The following is an 18,256-nucleotide window of genomic DNA, read 5'->3' on the forward strand; positions in this document are numbered from 1 at the left end:
AATTTAGTAATTTTATTAACAGTTCTGCGTAAGCAAACGCACAATGTTATGCTCAAGGACTGGTACCCTAACACTATTTTACTTTAAAGTAATTAAAACTTACTCAATCATAGTTAATGTTGTAGGCTACATCATTGGAAGTAATATGAATTCAGATGTCTGAGAAGACAAAGTTTAGGCTTCATTGTTTTAAAATTGATAATATAGTAAACAATGCCAAATCAACCTACTGATCTTCACTGGATACTCAACGTTACAGTTACGGTACAATTGCAATTGCTGGTATTTCTGCAAAATACACCACATTTTTACACTGAAATTATATGATTTCAAAGTCCAATGAAAATATGATTTAATCAAAAGCTATTCAGTTACAGTACAATAAGTATTGCTTTTCCACAATTTTAATGTGCACCCCAACAGTTTGTTCCCTCTACAGTTGAAAGTAAAGCAATGTATTACAGTGACAGAATTTAAACAGTAAAAGTGAGATTTATGTACATTTGATTGCATTTCATTTACAATCCTCTATATATACAGAATATCTGTGTAGGGATATGATCTATGTACAGCCATTGGAGTTACTTAAGTGCAATGTACATTATGGTACAGTTTTGTCCAAACAGTGAAGATTCCCCTGATACACCATTAGTGAGTCTAGGTTAGATTCAGAGTTACAGAAAGGCTTTTTAATTTAAGGTGAAAGTTTCTTATACAAGTGTGAAAAGTGCACATTGTGTGGTATACAGCCAGCTGTATGGATGTTAAATAAAGTAGTTATTCCCTGACAACAAGAAACATATATATGATTTGTTTTGACCTCTAAAAATACTTGAATGAAAATGTTATGACAGTATGCATTACAAATCTGTGTTATGGAGATCCAAGCAGGTTACAAAAAATGCAATTCAAATGTAACAAAATCCAAGTGTTAAAAAAAAAAAATTATTGTGGCATATGATTCTTAAATTGCAGCCAAACTGCATAAATCCTGGTGGAAAAGATTCATGTTAACATACAAAACTAACATGGCTAATTTCTACTCTTAAAACAATGTAAATTTATTTCAGTGCAACTATTATGGTGTCTCCAGATGCTTTCAGCAGAATTCAGAGAGCACTGAGGTAAAACAATATGTTGAACAGCTACACACACTGTCAGCCGATATTAAAGTACTGTGGCTTCTTTGAATGAGTTGATCCATCTGTTAAAAAAAGAAAGTATTAGTATTAGAATTGCTGTCACCATATGCAACAACAAGTGGCACCCCTCTTTATACTGTACCTCTGTGCTGTTTGGAGGTCGTCAGCTTTAAAAATGTAGTAAAGTGTGTTTTTGTGGTAAAGCTTAAACTGTAACTTCAGTGATGAATCAACTTTTAACATGAACCCTAACAGGGGCTGACTCTCTAAGGCTGCAACATCCTGCATGAAGACACAATAAAAAAACCAATGTTAGATGGACATGAAATCAATTCCCTTTGGTTTCATTGTAACACAACACTGGGCTTTCACCGATACAAGTAGGAGATCTTACCTCACTTGCAGCATACGTGTACAGGACCTTGTCTTTGATGACAAACCACAGCCTCTTCCCCTGCTTCTTGTTGCCCTTTGACCTCTGCAGATACCCACTCATGGATGAGTTGTCTGTGCTTGCTGACACCTGAAACAAGCAAAACCCATCCGATGAGCTATCAGAGCATTATCACACAGTGCATCTTGATCATGACAAAGTATCAATCACCTCTTTGAGGGCCGCAGGTATCTTCTTATGCTTCCTGGGGAAAGCAAAGGTAGCTCTGGTTCCAGGGGATACAGCTGCCGATAGGACTCGTTCACCTGATGAAAACAAATGTGGAACATGCGGTTGTTTAATACATAGAAAATACATACAATATGTTTGTTGTGGATTACCTGTGTCTAGTCCACATTGACGTTTCAGCCTACAACAACATTACAATAGGAGGATGACAGTATCACATAGAAGGAAGACACTTACTTTTCTGCTGCTGAAGAACAGGGAAACACTGGTCACACACTCGTGCTAACTGGTTCTTTAGGTATTCAAGACCGTATTTATTGGAGGAACAAGACTGACACACCACCTAATGGGATGATAAAGCATACAAATGTTACTTTACTCGTTATCTTACAACGCCAATTTTTTTCAATGTGCTTTGCTGCCCTATTTTTTTTTTAACATATATACTGTTATATTGTTGTACTATACTATATATTATGTTATATATACTATATTACATTTTATAGTGTCTCATATCCTTATCTATATCATAATGTACCATTATACTATATAAAGGTAATATGTTACATTGACTCTACATTATATTTAATTATATTAATACAGACAAACCAAAAAGTACCATTACTTACTGACTTTACCATGTCATTTTGTCTCCAAATACTGCATAGTATCTATTTTTAATATATTCTTATTTTAGTTCATGTACCTCTTATTATTTATTTCTGTTACTTTCTATACTTATCCGTATTTTTATCGTTGTTTCTATTCTATCAATAAAGGAGTATCATATCTTTACATACATACAGTACAGGCCAAAAGTTTGGACACACCTCATTCAATGTGTTTCTTTATTTTCATGACTATTTACATTGTAGATTCTCACTGAAGGCATCAAAACTATGAATGAACACATATGGAATTATGTACTTAAGAAAAAAGTGTGAAATAACTGAAAACATGTCTTATATTTTAGATTCCTCAAAGTAGCCACCCTTTGCTTTTTATGATAACTCTGCAAATGAGGTGTTCTCTCAATGAGCTTCATGAGGTAGACACCTGAAATGGTTTTCACTTCACAGGTGTGCTTTGTCAGGGTTAATTAGTGGACTTTTTTCCCTTATTAATAAATAAGCAAAGGGTGGCTACTTTGAAGAATCTAAAATATAAGACATGTTTTCAGTTATTTCACACTTTTTTGTTAAGTACATAATTCCATACGTGTTCATTCATAGTGTTGATGCCTTCAGTGAGAATCTACAATGTAAATAGTCATGAAAATAAAAGGAAACGCATTTGAATGAGAAGGTGTGTCCAAACTTTTGGCCTGTACTGTACATTACATCTTTAATGATGTAATAGTAATCAACTACTCTGTTTTAATGTATAGTTTTATAAGATTCTTTGATGAAGAACATTTCGGAAACTACATTTTTTTGTGAAGGGAGAGACTTTTCTATTTTTTGTCACCATACCTTCCCACATGCACGGCAGTGATGTCTCCTCCATGTTAGGGTGAACTCACAGGTACAGATCATACACATGGTGGTCCGTGGGTCAGGGATCCATATAGGGGCTTTGGATCCCAAAGGAGCACCATCACTAAAATCTTTCAGCTCTACCTGAGTATATAACAAAACAGAGTTAACTCTCACCACTTAAAAATATACACTTTGTATTCATCACTATAACAGAGTATACACTGCAAACAGGAAATGTATGAGCTTCACTTGAAATAGTTTTCTTACCTCTTCTGGAGGCTTGCCAGATATAAAACTGATCTTCTTCCTGGTGTACTCACTGATCGCTGTGGAAATGGCCTCAAGCCATTCATCTCGCTCTGTGGCTGAACTGCAGAGAGAAAACACAGTGTGACTACACACCTACACGCTATTCACAGACCTATGGACTGCAAGGAAAACACAGGATGGCTGTTATGAAACAACACGTTCCTGAATTACCAAGAAATATCTTTTATTTTTTATCATTACCTCGCGGAGAGAATGAAGGAACGCTCCACGCTCTCAATGTTCAGCTCATTCTGATAGGCCTCTTGGCTTGGTTTGCTAACCTGTAATTATTTTCAATGTGAGCAGTGACGGCAGCATATAAAATATCCTGCGATAATAATATATATGTGAAAAGATGAAGAGTGCAAAGAAAGACTGAGTGAAGTTCTCACCTTCATCCCAGCAAGTGACAACATGTTGTTGAACTTGTACTGGCCTGACTGGACAGGAGTGGTGTACAGCAATGTGTCGTTAAACTAAAAGGAGAAATGACAAAGAGACATAATTTCCCTTTTGCCATTTCTATCCATTATGTTTCTTTTCTAAAACACAGAGGAGCTCAGAGTAAGATTAAGAAAACACTGGTAAAAACAATCTGCGTGGGACGTGCATCGGATCACAATCAAAGCTTAACAGAACCCATTTTATACTAACTGAAGGTAGGAGAGTGCGCTGTAGATTGGCCTAGGCAGATTACACAGTCCTTGCACATTACCATGATTATGTTGTATAATAATGAAATAAGAGAAGGAAGAGATAGGTGTTTCACGGTACCAGGAAGAACATTCTAGGCTGCATGACCTTCCTGGACAGCTTCTTCAGGATTCCCTCTTTCAGGAAGATCTGGAGCACAAAATGTCATTAGACCACATTAAGTCATGTTTGTGTTTAACTGAATGAGCATGATGGCTATTTTTGTGACATTTGTCTTAAAATGAAGTACTATATTACAAATCCTAAGGTTAACAAAAACATTTTTCATGATAAAGAAATAGTGTAGCAGTTCAGTTTATGTGATTTCCAGTTAATTATAGTAATAATTGCATTATTGTATTTAATTCAATGACAAGAATCTTTAAATTGTATGGCTTAAAAAATACAATAACCAATAATATAGTATTGTTTAACGTTCAACACACTGACTGTCAATCATATATAAATTAATATTATTAAATGGTGAAATCAATGAGTTTTGAGATCATTTTGAACTTTGAAAACAGGACCGTTAGGTGAGATTGTTTTGTCAACTGCTACTTTCAAGGTCAAGCCTGAACTCTGAAATTGAACATTCAACATGGACTAGAAGTACTGGTACTTTAAGTAGAAGAAAAATGAAAACTTAAACATGTACTATTTCATGACAACTGGATAAACTCAATCTGCTGAGGAAGATCATGTGATACAATCAAAATCTCCTGAACAGCTACTACCTGAGTAGATTCTCAACTTTATTAACTTGTTACTTCGTCTGAAAAATGTGTTAATATTTATGGAAAAATATTTAAAAGGCCTTACCCGCCCAGGCTGAACTATTTCGTGGTGGCCATTCAGACTGCACTGCACCTGTATCAGTTTCTGAAAGATATCCTGAGAGAAAAATAAGGACATTAGCAAACCCGTGGAGCATTTTATCACACGTTAATAAAATATGCCTCATTTCTTGTTGGTTCTCACCCCTTGTTTCATGATGTCGTTGGCATGATTGGCCACCTCTTTCACTATTGCAAGGGCAGCTGAGTGGATGGAAATGTGAAAAGATGTAAATCACATACATGACCATTTCCATTCCACTGACACCATCAGGTGAGTTTACAGCCTACAGATTTATAAAGGGTCTTGGTTTACCTTGTGTGTCTTTGTAATCATCTGAGTCTTCAGACAGGTTTTTAAGATAGTCTGAAATACAATTAGAAACATTTAAGAGTCAGGGTCAACAGTTAAAACTACTTTGTACACCGGGTTAAGTGCTCAGTGTTGTGCAGTAAATTCCTGGAATGTAATCTGAAATCAAAATCCTGGATAAAAAGGTCTGCAAGTGCTTATTTAATACAATTACACAAGAGTGACGTAAGGAACATTCTTCACATTTTGGTCCCGAGGGATCAACCCTGATCCATTAGACTCGTGAAACACTAAGCTCACTCATGTTAAAGCTTATGTTATGTCATCAAATCTGATTTGGGCTGCACTTCAAAAATCTTATTATATAAAGAGTGAAGGAGTGAGACAGAAATTCCAAACTATTTTTGTTTTTCTGGACACCAGAGGGCAGCATGATGCCAATAATGAGACATCACAGGTTGGCCCAACATGCAATGTCTAGGAGCCTAATACCTACAATGATGAAGTGATTTTGGAATTAAATAAAGCTAGACTTTGACAATCAGATAATGTGTCAAAAATTGAAATTAAATATGAACATGATTAATCTTATGCTGTGAAAATGACTCTTTTGCAGATGTACCTGTGAGCAACATCCGATACTGAGGAATCCTTTGAACAGGCTTCAGTAGGTAATGCTTCAGAGCCAAGTTGGCACAACATGGACTGGCCTTGGACAAAAAAAAATGACACAATTTACAGGAGCAAACCCACACAAACATCCTTGACAAAACAATGTCATAAACAATGAAACCTTAGTGACCCAACAGACACACCCCCTCTGACACAGAAAACAGGTCAAGCAAGCCTCATTACCTCAAATTCCCGTACCACTGCGCAGAATGCGGAGTTCTTCTTACTCTGCTCTTCCAGTAGAGCCACATTCTTGTCAAACTCGCGGATGTATGTGGAGTACATCTTCAGATAGGGCCCTTTCTTCACGAAAATGTCTGCTAGCTGGGAATTCTCATCCCTGTACATAGAATGAAGTAGAATAAGATGAACTGTGACACCGTCTTGAGAATGTGTGTGTAACTAAACTGTATAACCTAGGATAACTATATATTTCAGTGGGACTAATTCCACATTTTATTTTGAACCGTTTCAGAATTAAGGTTTATTATTATTGCTACAATAGTTATTACACGTAAACAGGGTTCAAAATTACCACCATCTACTAGCCAAATGCTGGTAAAATAGTGGCTGGTAGATTTGCTTCACTTACCAGCCCAAAAACCTATGTTAATCTATTGAGTGGCTGGTAAAATTAATAAAATAACCTTCACTAGCCATTTGGCTGGTGGAAAATAAAGTTAGTTTTGAACCTTGTATGTACAGTATATATACATAACACATAACATTAAGATTTCTCTTCAATGGAACTAAGGCATTTAGCCCAAACCATGGAAAACTGCCCCAGATTAAAAAGGTACACAAATATGGGAATGGGGTTTCCAAACACCTATGGCCATATAGTGTAAGGACATATATTGCTGTTTGAGCCAGTAACCTTGATCAGCACACACAAATGTAAATCCACTTCTTTCTGGGTTTTTTTTTGTTATTTTTTACCAATTGGCCACTCTCTGTTTCAGCTCTCGGAGCAGGTCTTGGTTGAGTTCGTAGAGCTGTGGGAGGTAGTACAGAATCTGGTTGAGAAGACGCTCCTCAATCACAGGCTTCCCAGTCTGATGAGATGCTGTGGACACAGCACTACGGAAGTCCTGCAGGTCAGATATTCAAACAGATAAAGAGTCAGATGGTAAAATACAGGAACTCAGGCACATAGAGGAAACCCAGAAGTAAAACAAAGAAGTCCTAAAGAAGAACTAAAAACAAACAGAGGTTATAAAATTGTCTGCTCTGCAAATCATGTAACATGGCCACCGAAACAACACTACAAATTATATAAGCTCTGGAAACCTTCAGTATAAAAGATAAAGAAAGAGAAATAGTACTGACACACACACACACACACACACACACACACACACACACACACACACACACACACACACACACACACACACACACACACACACACACACACACACACACACACACACACACACACTATACATTTGTAAATTTCCACAATACCATGAATCAGGACTGAAAAAACAGAAGAGCAAGAGACCCTGAGGGTGCTGTTTCTGCTTCTCTTTCTGATGATGTGGAGTTTTTTGTGGTTTATGAGGACACATGGCAAATAAAACTGCTTACAGACTGAGCACCCATTAGAGAGCTCCTGTTGTTAACATGTGTGATCTGACGGCAAAGGTCATGTGGAAAAGGATTTGGCAGGAAATTAGATGATTCACAAGATAAGTAAAGATAATGCGGATGTGACTGAATCAGCAGTAAGTGAATATTTTTTAAGTGGACAACAGCAGGGCTTTTCATGTTTTCCCTTCAAATAAAAAGGGCACAAAATCTATGTGGATTTAAATTATTCTTTAAACTTAGTTGATGAAGTCCTAACCACATAGAAAAAACAACATATTTTCATGAAGCTATGAATCAAAGCTTTTCTTATCATCTGTTGCTGGAAAGCTGACATTTTGGAGTCAATAGCTTTTCACCTGACAGCAACAGAACACAGAGCATAGCACAACCATCGCGGAAAATATGGCTCAACTTGTAACTCAGATAAAAACAAACCGCAAATGGCATGTGGTGTTATCGTCAATCTGTTTGTGAAAAGCAGGCTGGGTGCCTGGTAGAGATGGAGAATGAACAAACACTACAGTAAGTTACCTCTACATTCTTTTGAACTTGGTATGACTGATCCTGATTACTAGACTCCATTCCTCTACAGCCTACAGAGACCCAAGCACTTCCTGTCTATGCTCTGCATGAGGAGTCAGTGTTTATGACTCAGTCCTATTACAATCTTGTCTCGAGACCTTCGTCTCTCCAAACATCATACTCATCTTTTTTTGTGAAAATAAAAAAGGCAAAGAAATACCAAAAAGGACTTTAACTTTTATTTAAAAGGACTTTAACTTTTATTTAAAGGACTTTAACTTTGAGGTTAACCAACACTGCAAACACAGGTACAAAGGTGGTTCATACTAGGTTGCATGAAGGTAAGCAGTGTATGTCGGCCCTCTATGTATTAGATATGTAATTCTTGTCGGTTGCACAGAATACAACTTGTACCTGCTCTTCTTTAGGCTTGTCTGCATTTGATTTACAGCTCTTATATGTACAATTTTTAAAGTTGTAATTGTCCTTCATGCTAATACAAACTTCCATTGTGGTGGTTGTTTGTAGTTGTGATTAAATTACAAAAGAGACTAAATCATATTTTCATAAACTCGTTTTTTTTTGTCTGATAGAGCGAACAAGTTCATAACATACATTATATACTGCGCATTTTATATTATATGCAAAGCAACTTAGTGGCTGCAGCAGTAGATGGTTTCCATTGTGAGATTACAAGAGAGCAATGGTTAGAAGTTGAGTAGAGAGAGTTATACTGATCTGACAATAGATACAAAGTACAGCACAGAAACCAGATCGTCATATCATTTTGATGGCTTCGATTCCATTACAGATTCAATTTCTCAAAACAACACAGGGACACAACATGGATCCATTGAAGTCCAGAAGTGTAGTGTTACTGTCACATCACACTAGCACCGAAAAAGCTGGTGAAAACTCTGAGGAATGTGAGCTGTGCTGTCGAGTCCAAGGAGAGTTAGCTCCACACAAAGTCTGATTCTGCATGGGGTGTGCCCCAGTGGCTAGCATAATCAAACACATATGGAGAATGTTTGCTCACACAGTAGACTAGCACTAGATAAAACACATAGAGAGCCATAGTAAAACTTTCTCAACAGCATGTTACGTGGCGCGCTTAATATGTTTAGATAAGGGTGGTCATTTTATAAAAAAATAAATAAATCTAATATCGTTTTTCTGTACACTTATTCACATGTGACTATTACAGTTGGCTGGGTGCGAAAAGATTTAAACATAATTATCTCTCACTATGATTTTAGGAGGTTTAAATGTCTTTTGATGTATAATGTTAGTATAGACAACATTCTCCTTCCACTTCACAACTATAACACTAGCCTCTGCTCTGGCTTGTATTTGTGTGAAGAAAATAATACTAAAAGGTGATGATTCAGGGTACTTACGACATGAAGCAGCTTCAGGACATCAACAAATCTAGAAAAACAAGAATGGGGAAAGTTAAAGATATTATAATGGTGTGGCCGGGTTAGCTCAGTTGGTAGAGCAGGCGCACATATACAGTGCCTTGCGAAAGTATTCGGCCCCCTTGAACGTTTCGACCTTTTGCCACATTTCAGGCCTCAAACATAAAGATATAAAACTGTAATTTTTTGTGAAGAATCAACAACAAGTGGGTCCCAATTATGAAGTGGAACGAAATTCATTGGCTATTTCAAACTTTTTTAACAAATAAAAAACTGAAAAAGTGGGCGTGCAAAATTATTCAGCCCCTTTACTTTCAGTGCAGCAAACTCTCTCCAGAAGTTCAGTGAGGATCTCTGAATGATCCAATGTTGACCTAAATGACTTATGATGATAAATAGAATCCAGCTGTGTGTAATCAAGTCTCCGTATAAATGCACCTGCTCTGTGATAGTCTCAGAGGTCCGTGTAAAGCGCAGAGAGCATCATGAAGAACAAGGAACACACCAGGCAGGTCCGAGATACTGTTGTGGAGAAGTTTAAAGCGGCGATTTGGATACAAAAAGATTTCCCAAGCTTTAAACATCCCAAGGAGCACTGTGCGCGATAATATTGAAATGGAAGGAGTATCAGACCACTGCAAACTCCAAATAACCCGGCCGTTCCTCTAAACCTTCAGCTCATACAATGAGAAGACTGATCAGGATGCAGCCAAGAGGCCCATGATCACTCTGGATGAACTGCAGAGATCTACAGCTGAGGTGGGAGACTCTGTCCATAGGACAACAATCCCATCGCATACTGCACAAATCTGGCCTTTATGGAAGAGTGGCAAGAAGAAAGCCATTTCTTAAAGATATCCATAAAAAAGTGTGTGGGTTGAAAGTTTGCCAAAAGCAACCTGGGAGACACACCAAACATGTGGAAGAAGGTGCTCTGGTCAGATGAAACCAAAATCGAACTTTTGGCAACAATGCAAAACGTTTATGTTTGGCGCGTAAAAGCAACACAGCTCATCACCCTGAACACACCATCCCCACTGTCAAACATGGTGGTGGCAGCATCATGGTTTGGGCCTGCTTTTCTTCAGCATGGACAGGGAAGATGGTTAAAATTGATGGGAAGATGGATGGAGCCAAATACAGGACCATTCTGGAAGAAAACCTGATGGAGTCTGCAAAAGACCTGAGACTGGGATGGAGATTTGTCTTCCAACAAGACAATGATCCAAAACATAAAGCAAAATCTACAATGGAATGGTTCACAAATAAACATATCCAGGTGTTAGAATGGCCAAGTCAAAGTCCAGACCTGAATCCAATCGAGAATCTGTGGAAAGAACTGAAAACTGCTGTTCACAAACGCTCTCCATCCAACCTCACTGAGCTCGAGCTGTTTTGCAAGGAGGAATGGGCAAAAATGTCAGTCTCTCGATGTGCAAAACTGATAGACATACCCCAAGCCACTTACAGCTGTAATCGCAGCAAAAGGTGGCGCTACAAAGTATTAACTTAAGGGGGCTGAATAATTTTGCACGCCCAATATTTCAGTTTTTTATTTGTTTAAAAGGTTTGAAATATCCAATAAATTTCGTTCCACTTCATGATTGTTTCCCACTTGTTGTTGATTGCAAGGCACTGTATGGAGGTTTACTCCTCCAAGCAGCAGCCGCGAGTTTGCTGCATGTCCTTCCCCCTCTCTCTCCCCTTTCATGTCTTCATCTGTCCTGTGAAAATAAAGGCCTAAAAATGCCCCAAAAAAATCATCTTAAAATAAAAAAATCATAATGTAATATCATATCATAATGATATTATAATGGATGAGTATAGCTATAAAGAAAGTAAAGAGTTGCTTCCCTAAAAGTACAAAAAAAACAAAAATATCACTTAGTGGTATCCAGCCATGCTGATCATTTTTGTTTATTTGCCAAGGTTTTGAGATATACGTCTCCACCCGTATGTTTAGTAACCTGAGTAAGGGCAACACCGTCTTCAAAATGAGATGCTGCTGAAGAATTATTATTATTAATATTATTAAATGTCATTTTCCAGTGTTGTGAGCGCCACAAACGACATTCCTTTCACCTCAAATGTACTGGGGTGGAAGAGGCAGAAACCTCATAACATGGGCAAGTAAAACCAAAACTATCTCACCCCTCAATGTAAGTGAACGTTATTTCATAATTTGAGTGAACCTACACATAAAAGAAAAACAAATGAAGACTCTTACACACTCTCAGAGCTCATGATTTCTGTGGCGATGTGGTGAATCTTGCTCTTCTTCTGTCCACTCTGTGTCTAAGAAAATGAGTAAAAACACAGACTTAGAATTACAATGCACTATGGGCATTATATCCCTACACAGTTCATGGCAAAACTACTGACAGCAGATACACACTGTGTGTCATAATATATTCAGGTAGCATATACCGGATATAAATGAGGTCAATGAATAGAGTTTACGTAGTGCTAAAAAGGAAGAAAGGTTCTTCCCCATACGACCAAAATAATTGATATTGCTGACACCTTGCAAAGGACAAACCATGTGTGATAATTCAAGGAAGTATTTCTGAGAATCTACAATGTAAATAGTCATGAAAATAAAGAAACGCATTGAATGAGAAGGTGTGTCCAAACTTTTGGCCTGTACTCTCTATAGAGAGTGTGTCCAAACTTTTGGCCTGTACTCTCTATAGAGAGTACAGGCCAAAAGTTTGGACACACCTTCTCATTCAATGCGTTTCTTTATTTTCATGACTATTTACATTGTAGATTCTCACTGAAGGCATCAAAACAATGAATGAACACATATGGAATAATGTACTTAACAAAAAAGTGTGAAATAACTGAAAACATGTCTTATATTTTAGATTACTCAAAGTAGCCACCCTTTGCTTTTTGATAACTCTGAAAACCCTTGGTGTTCTCTCAATGATCTTCATGAGGTAGTCACCTGAAATGGTTTTCACTTCACAGGTGTGCTTTGTCAGGGTTAATTAGTGGAATTTTTCCCCTTATTAATAAAAAAGCAAAGGGTGGCTACTTTGAAGAATCTAAAATATAAGACATGTTTTCAGTTATGTCACACTTTTTTGTTAAGTACATAATTCCATATGTGTTCATTCATAGTTTTGATGCCTTCAGTGAGAATCTACAATGTAAATAGTCATGAAAATAAAAAGGAAAAGCATTGAATGTAAAGGTGTGTCCAAAATTTTGGCCTGTACGTGTGTGTGTGTGTGTGTGTGTGTGTGTGTGTGTGTGTGTGTGTGTGTGTGTGTGTGTGTGTGTGTATGTATGTATGTATGTATGTATATATATATATATATATATATATATATATATATATATATATATATATATATATATATATATATATATAAAAAAACAGTGCCTGCTTCTCACCGTACTCTCCTCTGGCTGCTCATGGTCTCCTTTACTTGAGATGGAGCTGCTATCGTCCTCGTCCTCTGATGTGTTGTCAAAGATGTCATCATCCAGGGGCGTCATCTCCTCATCAACAGAGCTTCTATCAACAGGGGCAGGATGTTAGCGTCAGTCGAGAATAGAGACAGATGCCAGAGCATGAATGCACCACTGTACAGGTGTTTTGGACACACAGAAGCAGCTGCAGGCATTTATTAAAAAACACTGAATGCAGCACACGATGGACACATCATTCACATGCGACATGATTAGTATAAAAAGTACAAGAAAGGGAGGATGTTATTTATAGAAGAGGGGGAAAGGGATGAGGTTTGAAATAAAACAACTGTCAGCTCATAATCTAAGGAGAGGAGAGTGTCTTTAAAAAAAAAAAAAAAAATGTTCAGCAGGATTTGAACATTTTCTGCTCTGATCAAGTGGGAGTCATTTAACAAAGAACACACGGGAAAGGGACATTTAAAGATAACCATCAACACAGTCTCTCACACACACACACACACACACACACACACACACACACACACACACACACACACACACACACACACACACACACACACACACACACACACACACACACACACACACACACACACACACACACACACACACACACACACACACAATGACTACATGTGAACAGCTAAAAGGGGACTGCACCAAAGACAAACTACATATCTAAAATGCCACATTTCCCTGAGGGGGCACCACATTTGAAACACTGGCCCCTCCCTGACCAACACTGCAGAAAAAGAAATAGGCCAAGGCCGAGCAGCAAACCCAATAAGCCAGAGTCTGTGGCATGTTTACAATAGCTGTTGCATTTAGCTGTGACTGGTCTGTTTGTGAGCAGCTGAACGTCTTTTTAACAAGTGATTGTTGCACAGTTTGAGCTAAAGAGGGGCGACACACTAAGCTGAGGCTGAGCTAAGTGCAAGGCAGGGTGTACAGTTATACAAACTTTAATCCTATTTTCCAACTGAACTGAGCAGTACTGCTCATTTATAAAAAGGAAACATATACATTCTTTGTATAAAAGAATAATTAGAAAGATTACTACCGGGAATAAAATCATGCTACTAAAGCATCAAGCCAGCTGTTCTAGCCAATGTTAAAAACATATTTATATATTTTCTCACCTTCCCGAGAGCTACTGTATATCTGCACATTTCTGGTTTTGAGAATTAAAACATTTAATTCGGCAAGGCACAGAAGTGTCTTTATTAACAAATAGCACTGTTTTATAGTGACCGTTTCTTAAATAAAGGACTTTCAATTAAAATTTGACAGTGGGCTCTGTGGATAATGCAGAGGAACATTGTTTTGAGCATCACACACATGGAATTAATCACCTCCATTGTCAGATCTTTCAAAGCATGAGCAAATAAAACCAAAACTGTACTTGTGACTAGATAACACTTAGCCATACATTAAAAAAACAACACAAAAACTGCTTTTGAACTAAATACAGCTATTATCAGAGGCAAAACTAACACTACACAGAAGGCATGCCTTCTAGGCCAAAAGGTGTGTAGTGTTAGTTTTGCCTCTGATAATAGCTTATAGCATTAAGTAAAGCAATCTAAATTATGAGGTCAAACTTCAATCCATCAACACCTGAATGGCTGAGCACGCGTGCCACTATACTTGTCCAACTCCCCAGACAGGAATCTGCAACTGAAGACACAATGTGACGTGCTAATGATACACAGTCACTCTGTAATTCACTTTTACAGATTAATGTTTTAAAGAAGCCTACGGTGTTTTCCTGCACTCCTTTCAGAAAACAATGAAAATCACCTAATATAATCATCAATGAGATCAGATGTGAGGTACTGAGACAAAGACAAAGGGACAGAAATGAAAGCCATCATAATTTACCTCTCACAATCTGTTGGCGTCTGACACTGTTGGTGTCCAGTGTTCTTCTCAAAGGACATATATGGCTCCTGCTCCTCATAAATGTCCTCATCGTTATACTGCCAGGCTGTAGGCTGGGAGATGGATGCACAATGGGATGTCACTGCACTTCCTACATGCACGTTCATGTAGTCTGGTATCTCTTCATAGTAAGGCATGTTCTCATAGTAAACCCCTTGGTCTGTTTCAGGAGAAAACTCGTCTCCGTCCACGCTTTGCTCTACTCCAATCAGCAGGCAGGAGAATTCGCATTGAGCCTGAAGAGGCTTGTGGAAGCCCTGACATCCATCTTGGTCCCTGTCCACACTTTGTTCATTATCGTTGACAGTGCACTCCGAGCTCTGGCCTCCTTTTAGTATCAGCTTGGGAAGCATCTTCACAGAGAGCTTCAAGTCCAGAAGTTTCCGGAAAGAGTTCCTCTTCTGTCCCTCGGAGCGATGGAGGTCAGCAGCAGAGAACGACTTGGCTCTCTGTTTGCTGGACCGAGAAGGCTTGGTGATTCCAGGCGTTGAGAGTTGTTTGCTCGTTTTCTCTTTTGGAGGCAAAGACAGCTTTCTCATCACTCTCTCCTTCAAAACACAATCTGCCTGCCTTTTCTCATCATCTCCTAAATTACACTCTTCTTTCTCCTCAGAGGATTCCTTCCTCTGCACCCATGCCATCGGGCTGCTGTTTCTCTGGGGCTTCTTTGGAACTACCTTGACCACCCTGTCCTCTGCTGCCTCAGTGGGGGCAGGAGGTTCGCGTAGCACCGGTTGACTGAGTAAACTGCTAGAAGGAGGACTATGTGTGAAGTCACTGTAGACGGCCTCCTGATCATGAGTTCCTTCCTTCTCCACCTCTTCATCCTCCTTATCAACAGATACCTCCATCTCCTGGATGCTTCTGTCCCAACCCAGGTCTTCCTCCTCCACATCCTTTGGGAGCGTCTGAGGAGCAGGTGCAGACAGGAAAGGCTTTTTCACGGGCGGAGGGGCAGGCGGAGCGCAGGCTTTTCTCGCTGACAGAAATATTGGCATCTTGTTTCCAACAGGTACACTGACAGACAGTGATGAGCTTCCTTTCCCCTCTGATGACACCTTCACCTCTTTGACTATCATTTCCCTCCCATCCTGGCCTACAATCTCTTCACTCGCCTCCTCCACCTTTTCCTGACGGGCCAGCACCACCGCCCTGGGTTTCCGTGGTACAGGGACAGGGATGGGCTTCCTCGAGGCTGCTGGGACTGGTTTGGGCTGGGGAGCACAAGGTATTTGCTTTGAGCCAAAAGCATCTTCCTCTGGTCCTCGCCCAGGTGCACTCTGAGGTATTACGTTACCATTTGCCTCATCGCTCCATGTTCTGTGAGGAAGGGACGGCCTAACAGTCACCTCAGGACTGGAGGTATTGATGTCTGTGTTGAGAATTCTGTCTAAAGTGAATGTTTCTTGAAGAGGTTTATGGCTTGTGAGGTTGGTATTAGTGGAAGTGTTCATCGCTTTGCACTTAGCATTGTCTGTTTTCTCGCCACTGTTATCCACACTACCTCGAGATGTAGGGAGAAGCTTTCTGTTTGCTGATGTGTTCCTGATGCACATGCAGTTTTCCTGGCTACACAGACAAATAGGAATAATATAATCCCAGTCTGGCTTTTTGTTCTCTTGCTGTATTCCATTTTGAGAGTTAAGAGGACCTTCAATCTGCGGGATTTCTGTTACAGATGTTTGGAGCTGGCTCTTTGAAGCGTGTGGCTTGGATTTCACAGTAGTGGCGAGTTTGGAGAGGCAGGGTTTGGGGGCCAGTACTGGCTTAACCCTCGTCAGTTTGCCAGGAGATGGGAGCGAGAGGCTGTCTCTTCTGGGGGTTGAGGGAGACAGCCCTGGCCTCTGGAGCTGGGTCAGCTTTGGTTTTGGGGCCACAGGTGGCTTTTGCATGGCTGAGGAGAGATAAATAAAAGAAATGCACTTGAGATTTAGTGTAAAGTTTTCCCCTCTGAATCAGAGCCACTATAAAAACAGCTTCAAATCTGAAACACCTCAAAAAAAATTATGGATCTAATCGGATTCAATAAAATAGCTAATTCTGGATATCCAGATGCTATATTTGATGCAGTTTCAGTCGTTGCCCTAATGAGAGTTCACTGTTTAACTCTTTGGCTCTGTAGCCCTGATCCTAACCTCATGTTTGCCACTCCACACAACAGCACAGTAATCCAGCTAATGATGCATCTCAACAGGCAGAGGAGGAGGAGGAGCTGATGGGAGATGAAGATTGGGAGAGAAATGGAGGAGGGGGTAAAGGGACTGCAAAGGAATAATACAAGCTGTTACATCTGGCTCAATTCAAAATATTTTGTGGTGGACAAAACAAACGAAAAAAAAATATTTAACTGCTGACAGAGAGGGATGTTTTTTTTTTCCCCTCAGCACATATTTCCTCATTCAGCAAGCCACAGGTTTGACTCTAAACACATCTAACCAAAAAAACACTCCATTTTTATTTGGAGATTCTGGGCACAATCAACCATTGGCTGACAGACCAGTAAATGAGTGGGATATGTGCTATACTATAAGCCTACTACTACTACATTTCTAAAAAAATTTGCCAGTCACTTACCTGTACAACACATAGACACGTAGCCTATACACATGCACAGTCTGTTTTAGGTCTCCTGGTGTTTTATCTTGAATCTGTTTGTGTTACACTTGTTTGTGTAGCCGTTTACCTTAGCCTATACATTTAAAAGCATAACCAGGGGACAGGGGCTGCAGATTAGTTTCAGCTATCGGTATTGCCCCTAAGAAATGTATGTGATTTGTAATATATTTGGTAGCGCAGTCACTCCCAACTCTCTGACCAGAACAATCATCGAGTTTGCGTCACTTACCTGAGTTAATCATCGCTTCGCTTCTGTTTTCTCAATTCTTTTCAATCAGTGCAGCGAAAATAAACAATCGTTTGAGTCCGGAAACATCTCAAGCCGTCGACTCCAAGTTATCCGTCCAAAATCCAGTTTCCCAACTTTTGTTCGAGCAACACATGTGATCCTCCTGCTGCACACAGCTCATTCTCACCGGACACGGAGCCGCACCGACTGCTGGCAGCGACTACACCACACAGCTTCCTTTTTGTTTCCATAAACAATCCACTAGGGGGTCCTCAGGGGCCACAGACTGCCTGATCAATCAACACAAAAAGTTGGGAACTAAAGTAGAAGTGTAACATTAACTAAGTCAAAAGTGTCTAAGAGACGATTATTGTGTTGTAAACTACAATCTACTATCCATCCGATCAACATTTATATTGCATTAA

General features: G+C 39.2%; 1 protein-coding gene across 2 annotated transcripts; it reads right to left on the minus strand.

Annotated features, from left to right (window-relative positions):
- Window positions 1-335: 335 nt before the first annotated feature.
- LOC120563620 (FYVE, RhoGEF and PH domain-containing protein 6-like) lies at window positions 336-18,050 on the minus strand. 2 transcript variants are annotated; one of them, XM_039807909.1, is made up of 21 exons: window positions 17,832-18,050; window positions 14,927-16,880; window positions 13,004-13,127; window positions 11,829-11,896; window positions 9,581-9,611; window positions 7,005-7,156; window positions 6,249-6,405; window positions 6,016-6,103; window positions 5,397-5,447; window positions 5,226-5,284; window positions 5,067-5,138; window positions 4,326-4,394; window positions 3,944-4,027; window positions 3,753-3,832; window positions 3,510-3,612; window positions 3,237-3,383; window positions 2,002-2,107; window positions 1,747-1,841; window positions 1,537-1,665; window positions 1,285-1,424; window positions 336-1,204 (listed from the first exon to the last, which is right to left on the minus strand). In XM_039807909.1, exons 1-21 carry the CDS (start codon window positions 17,842-17,844, stop codon window positions 1,168-1,170), a joined length of 3,759 nt encoding a protein of 1,252 aa, XP_039663843.1. In that variant the 5' UTR covers window positions 17,845-18,050; the 3' UTR covers window positions 336-1,167. The 2 variants fall into 2 exon arrangements, with proteins under 2 accessions (XP_039663843.1, XP_039663844.1); XM_039807910.1 differs by lacking the exon at window positions 17,832-18,050 and adding an exon at window positions 17,122-17,191.
- Window positions 18,051-18,256: the final 206 nt, after the last annotated feature.

This window comes from Perca fluviatilis, chromosome 8, assembly GCF_010015445.1.
Source record: "Perca fluviatilis chromosome 8, GENO_Pfluv_1.0, whole genome shotgun sequence".
NCBI classification, from domain to species: Eukaryota; Metazoa; Chordata; class Actinopteri; order Perciformes; family Percidae; genus Perca; species Perca fluviatilis.

Coding starts and splice junctions, on each gene's coding strand:
- LOC120563620 (XM_039807909.1), bottom strand. Junction 7,157..9,580: donor TCCTGAAGCTGCTTCATGTC/GTAAGTACCCTG, acceptor TCTGACCTGCAG/GACTTCCGTAGTGCTGTGTC. Junction 4,395..5,066: donor AAATAGTTCAGCCTGGGCGG/GTAAGGCCTTTT, acceptor TTTGTGCTCCAG/ATCTTCCTGAAAGAGGGAAT.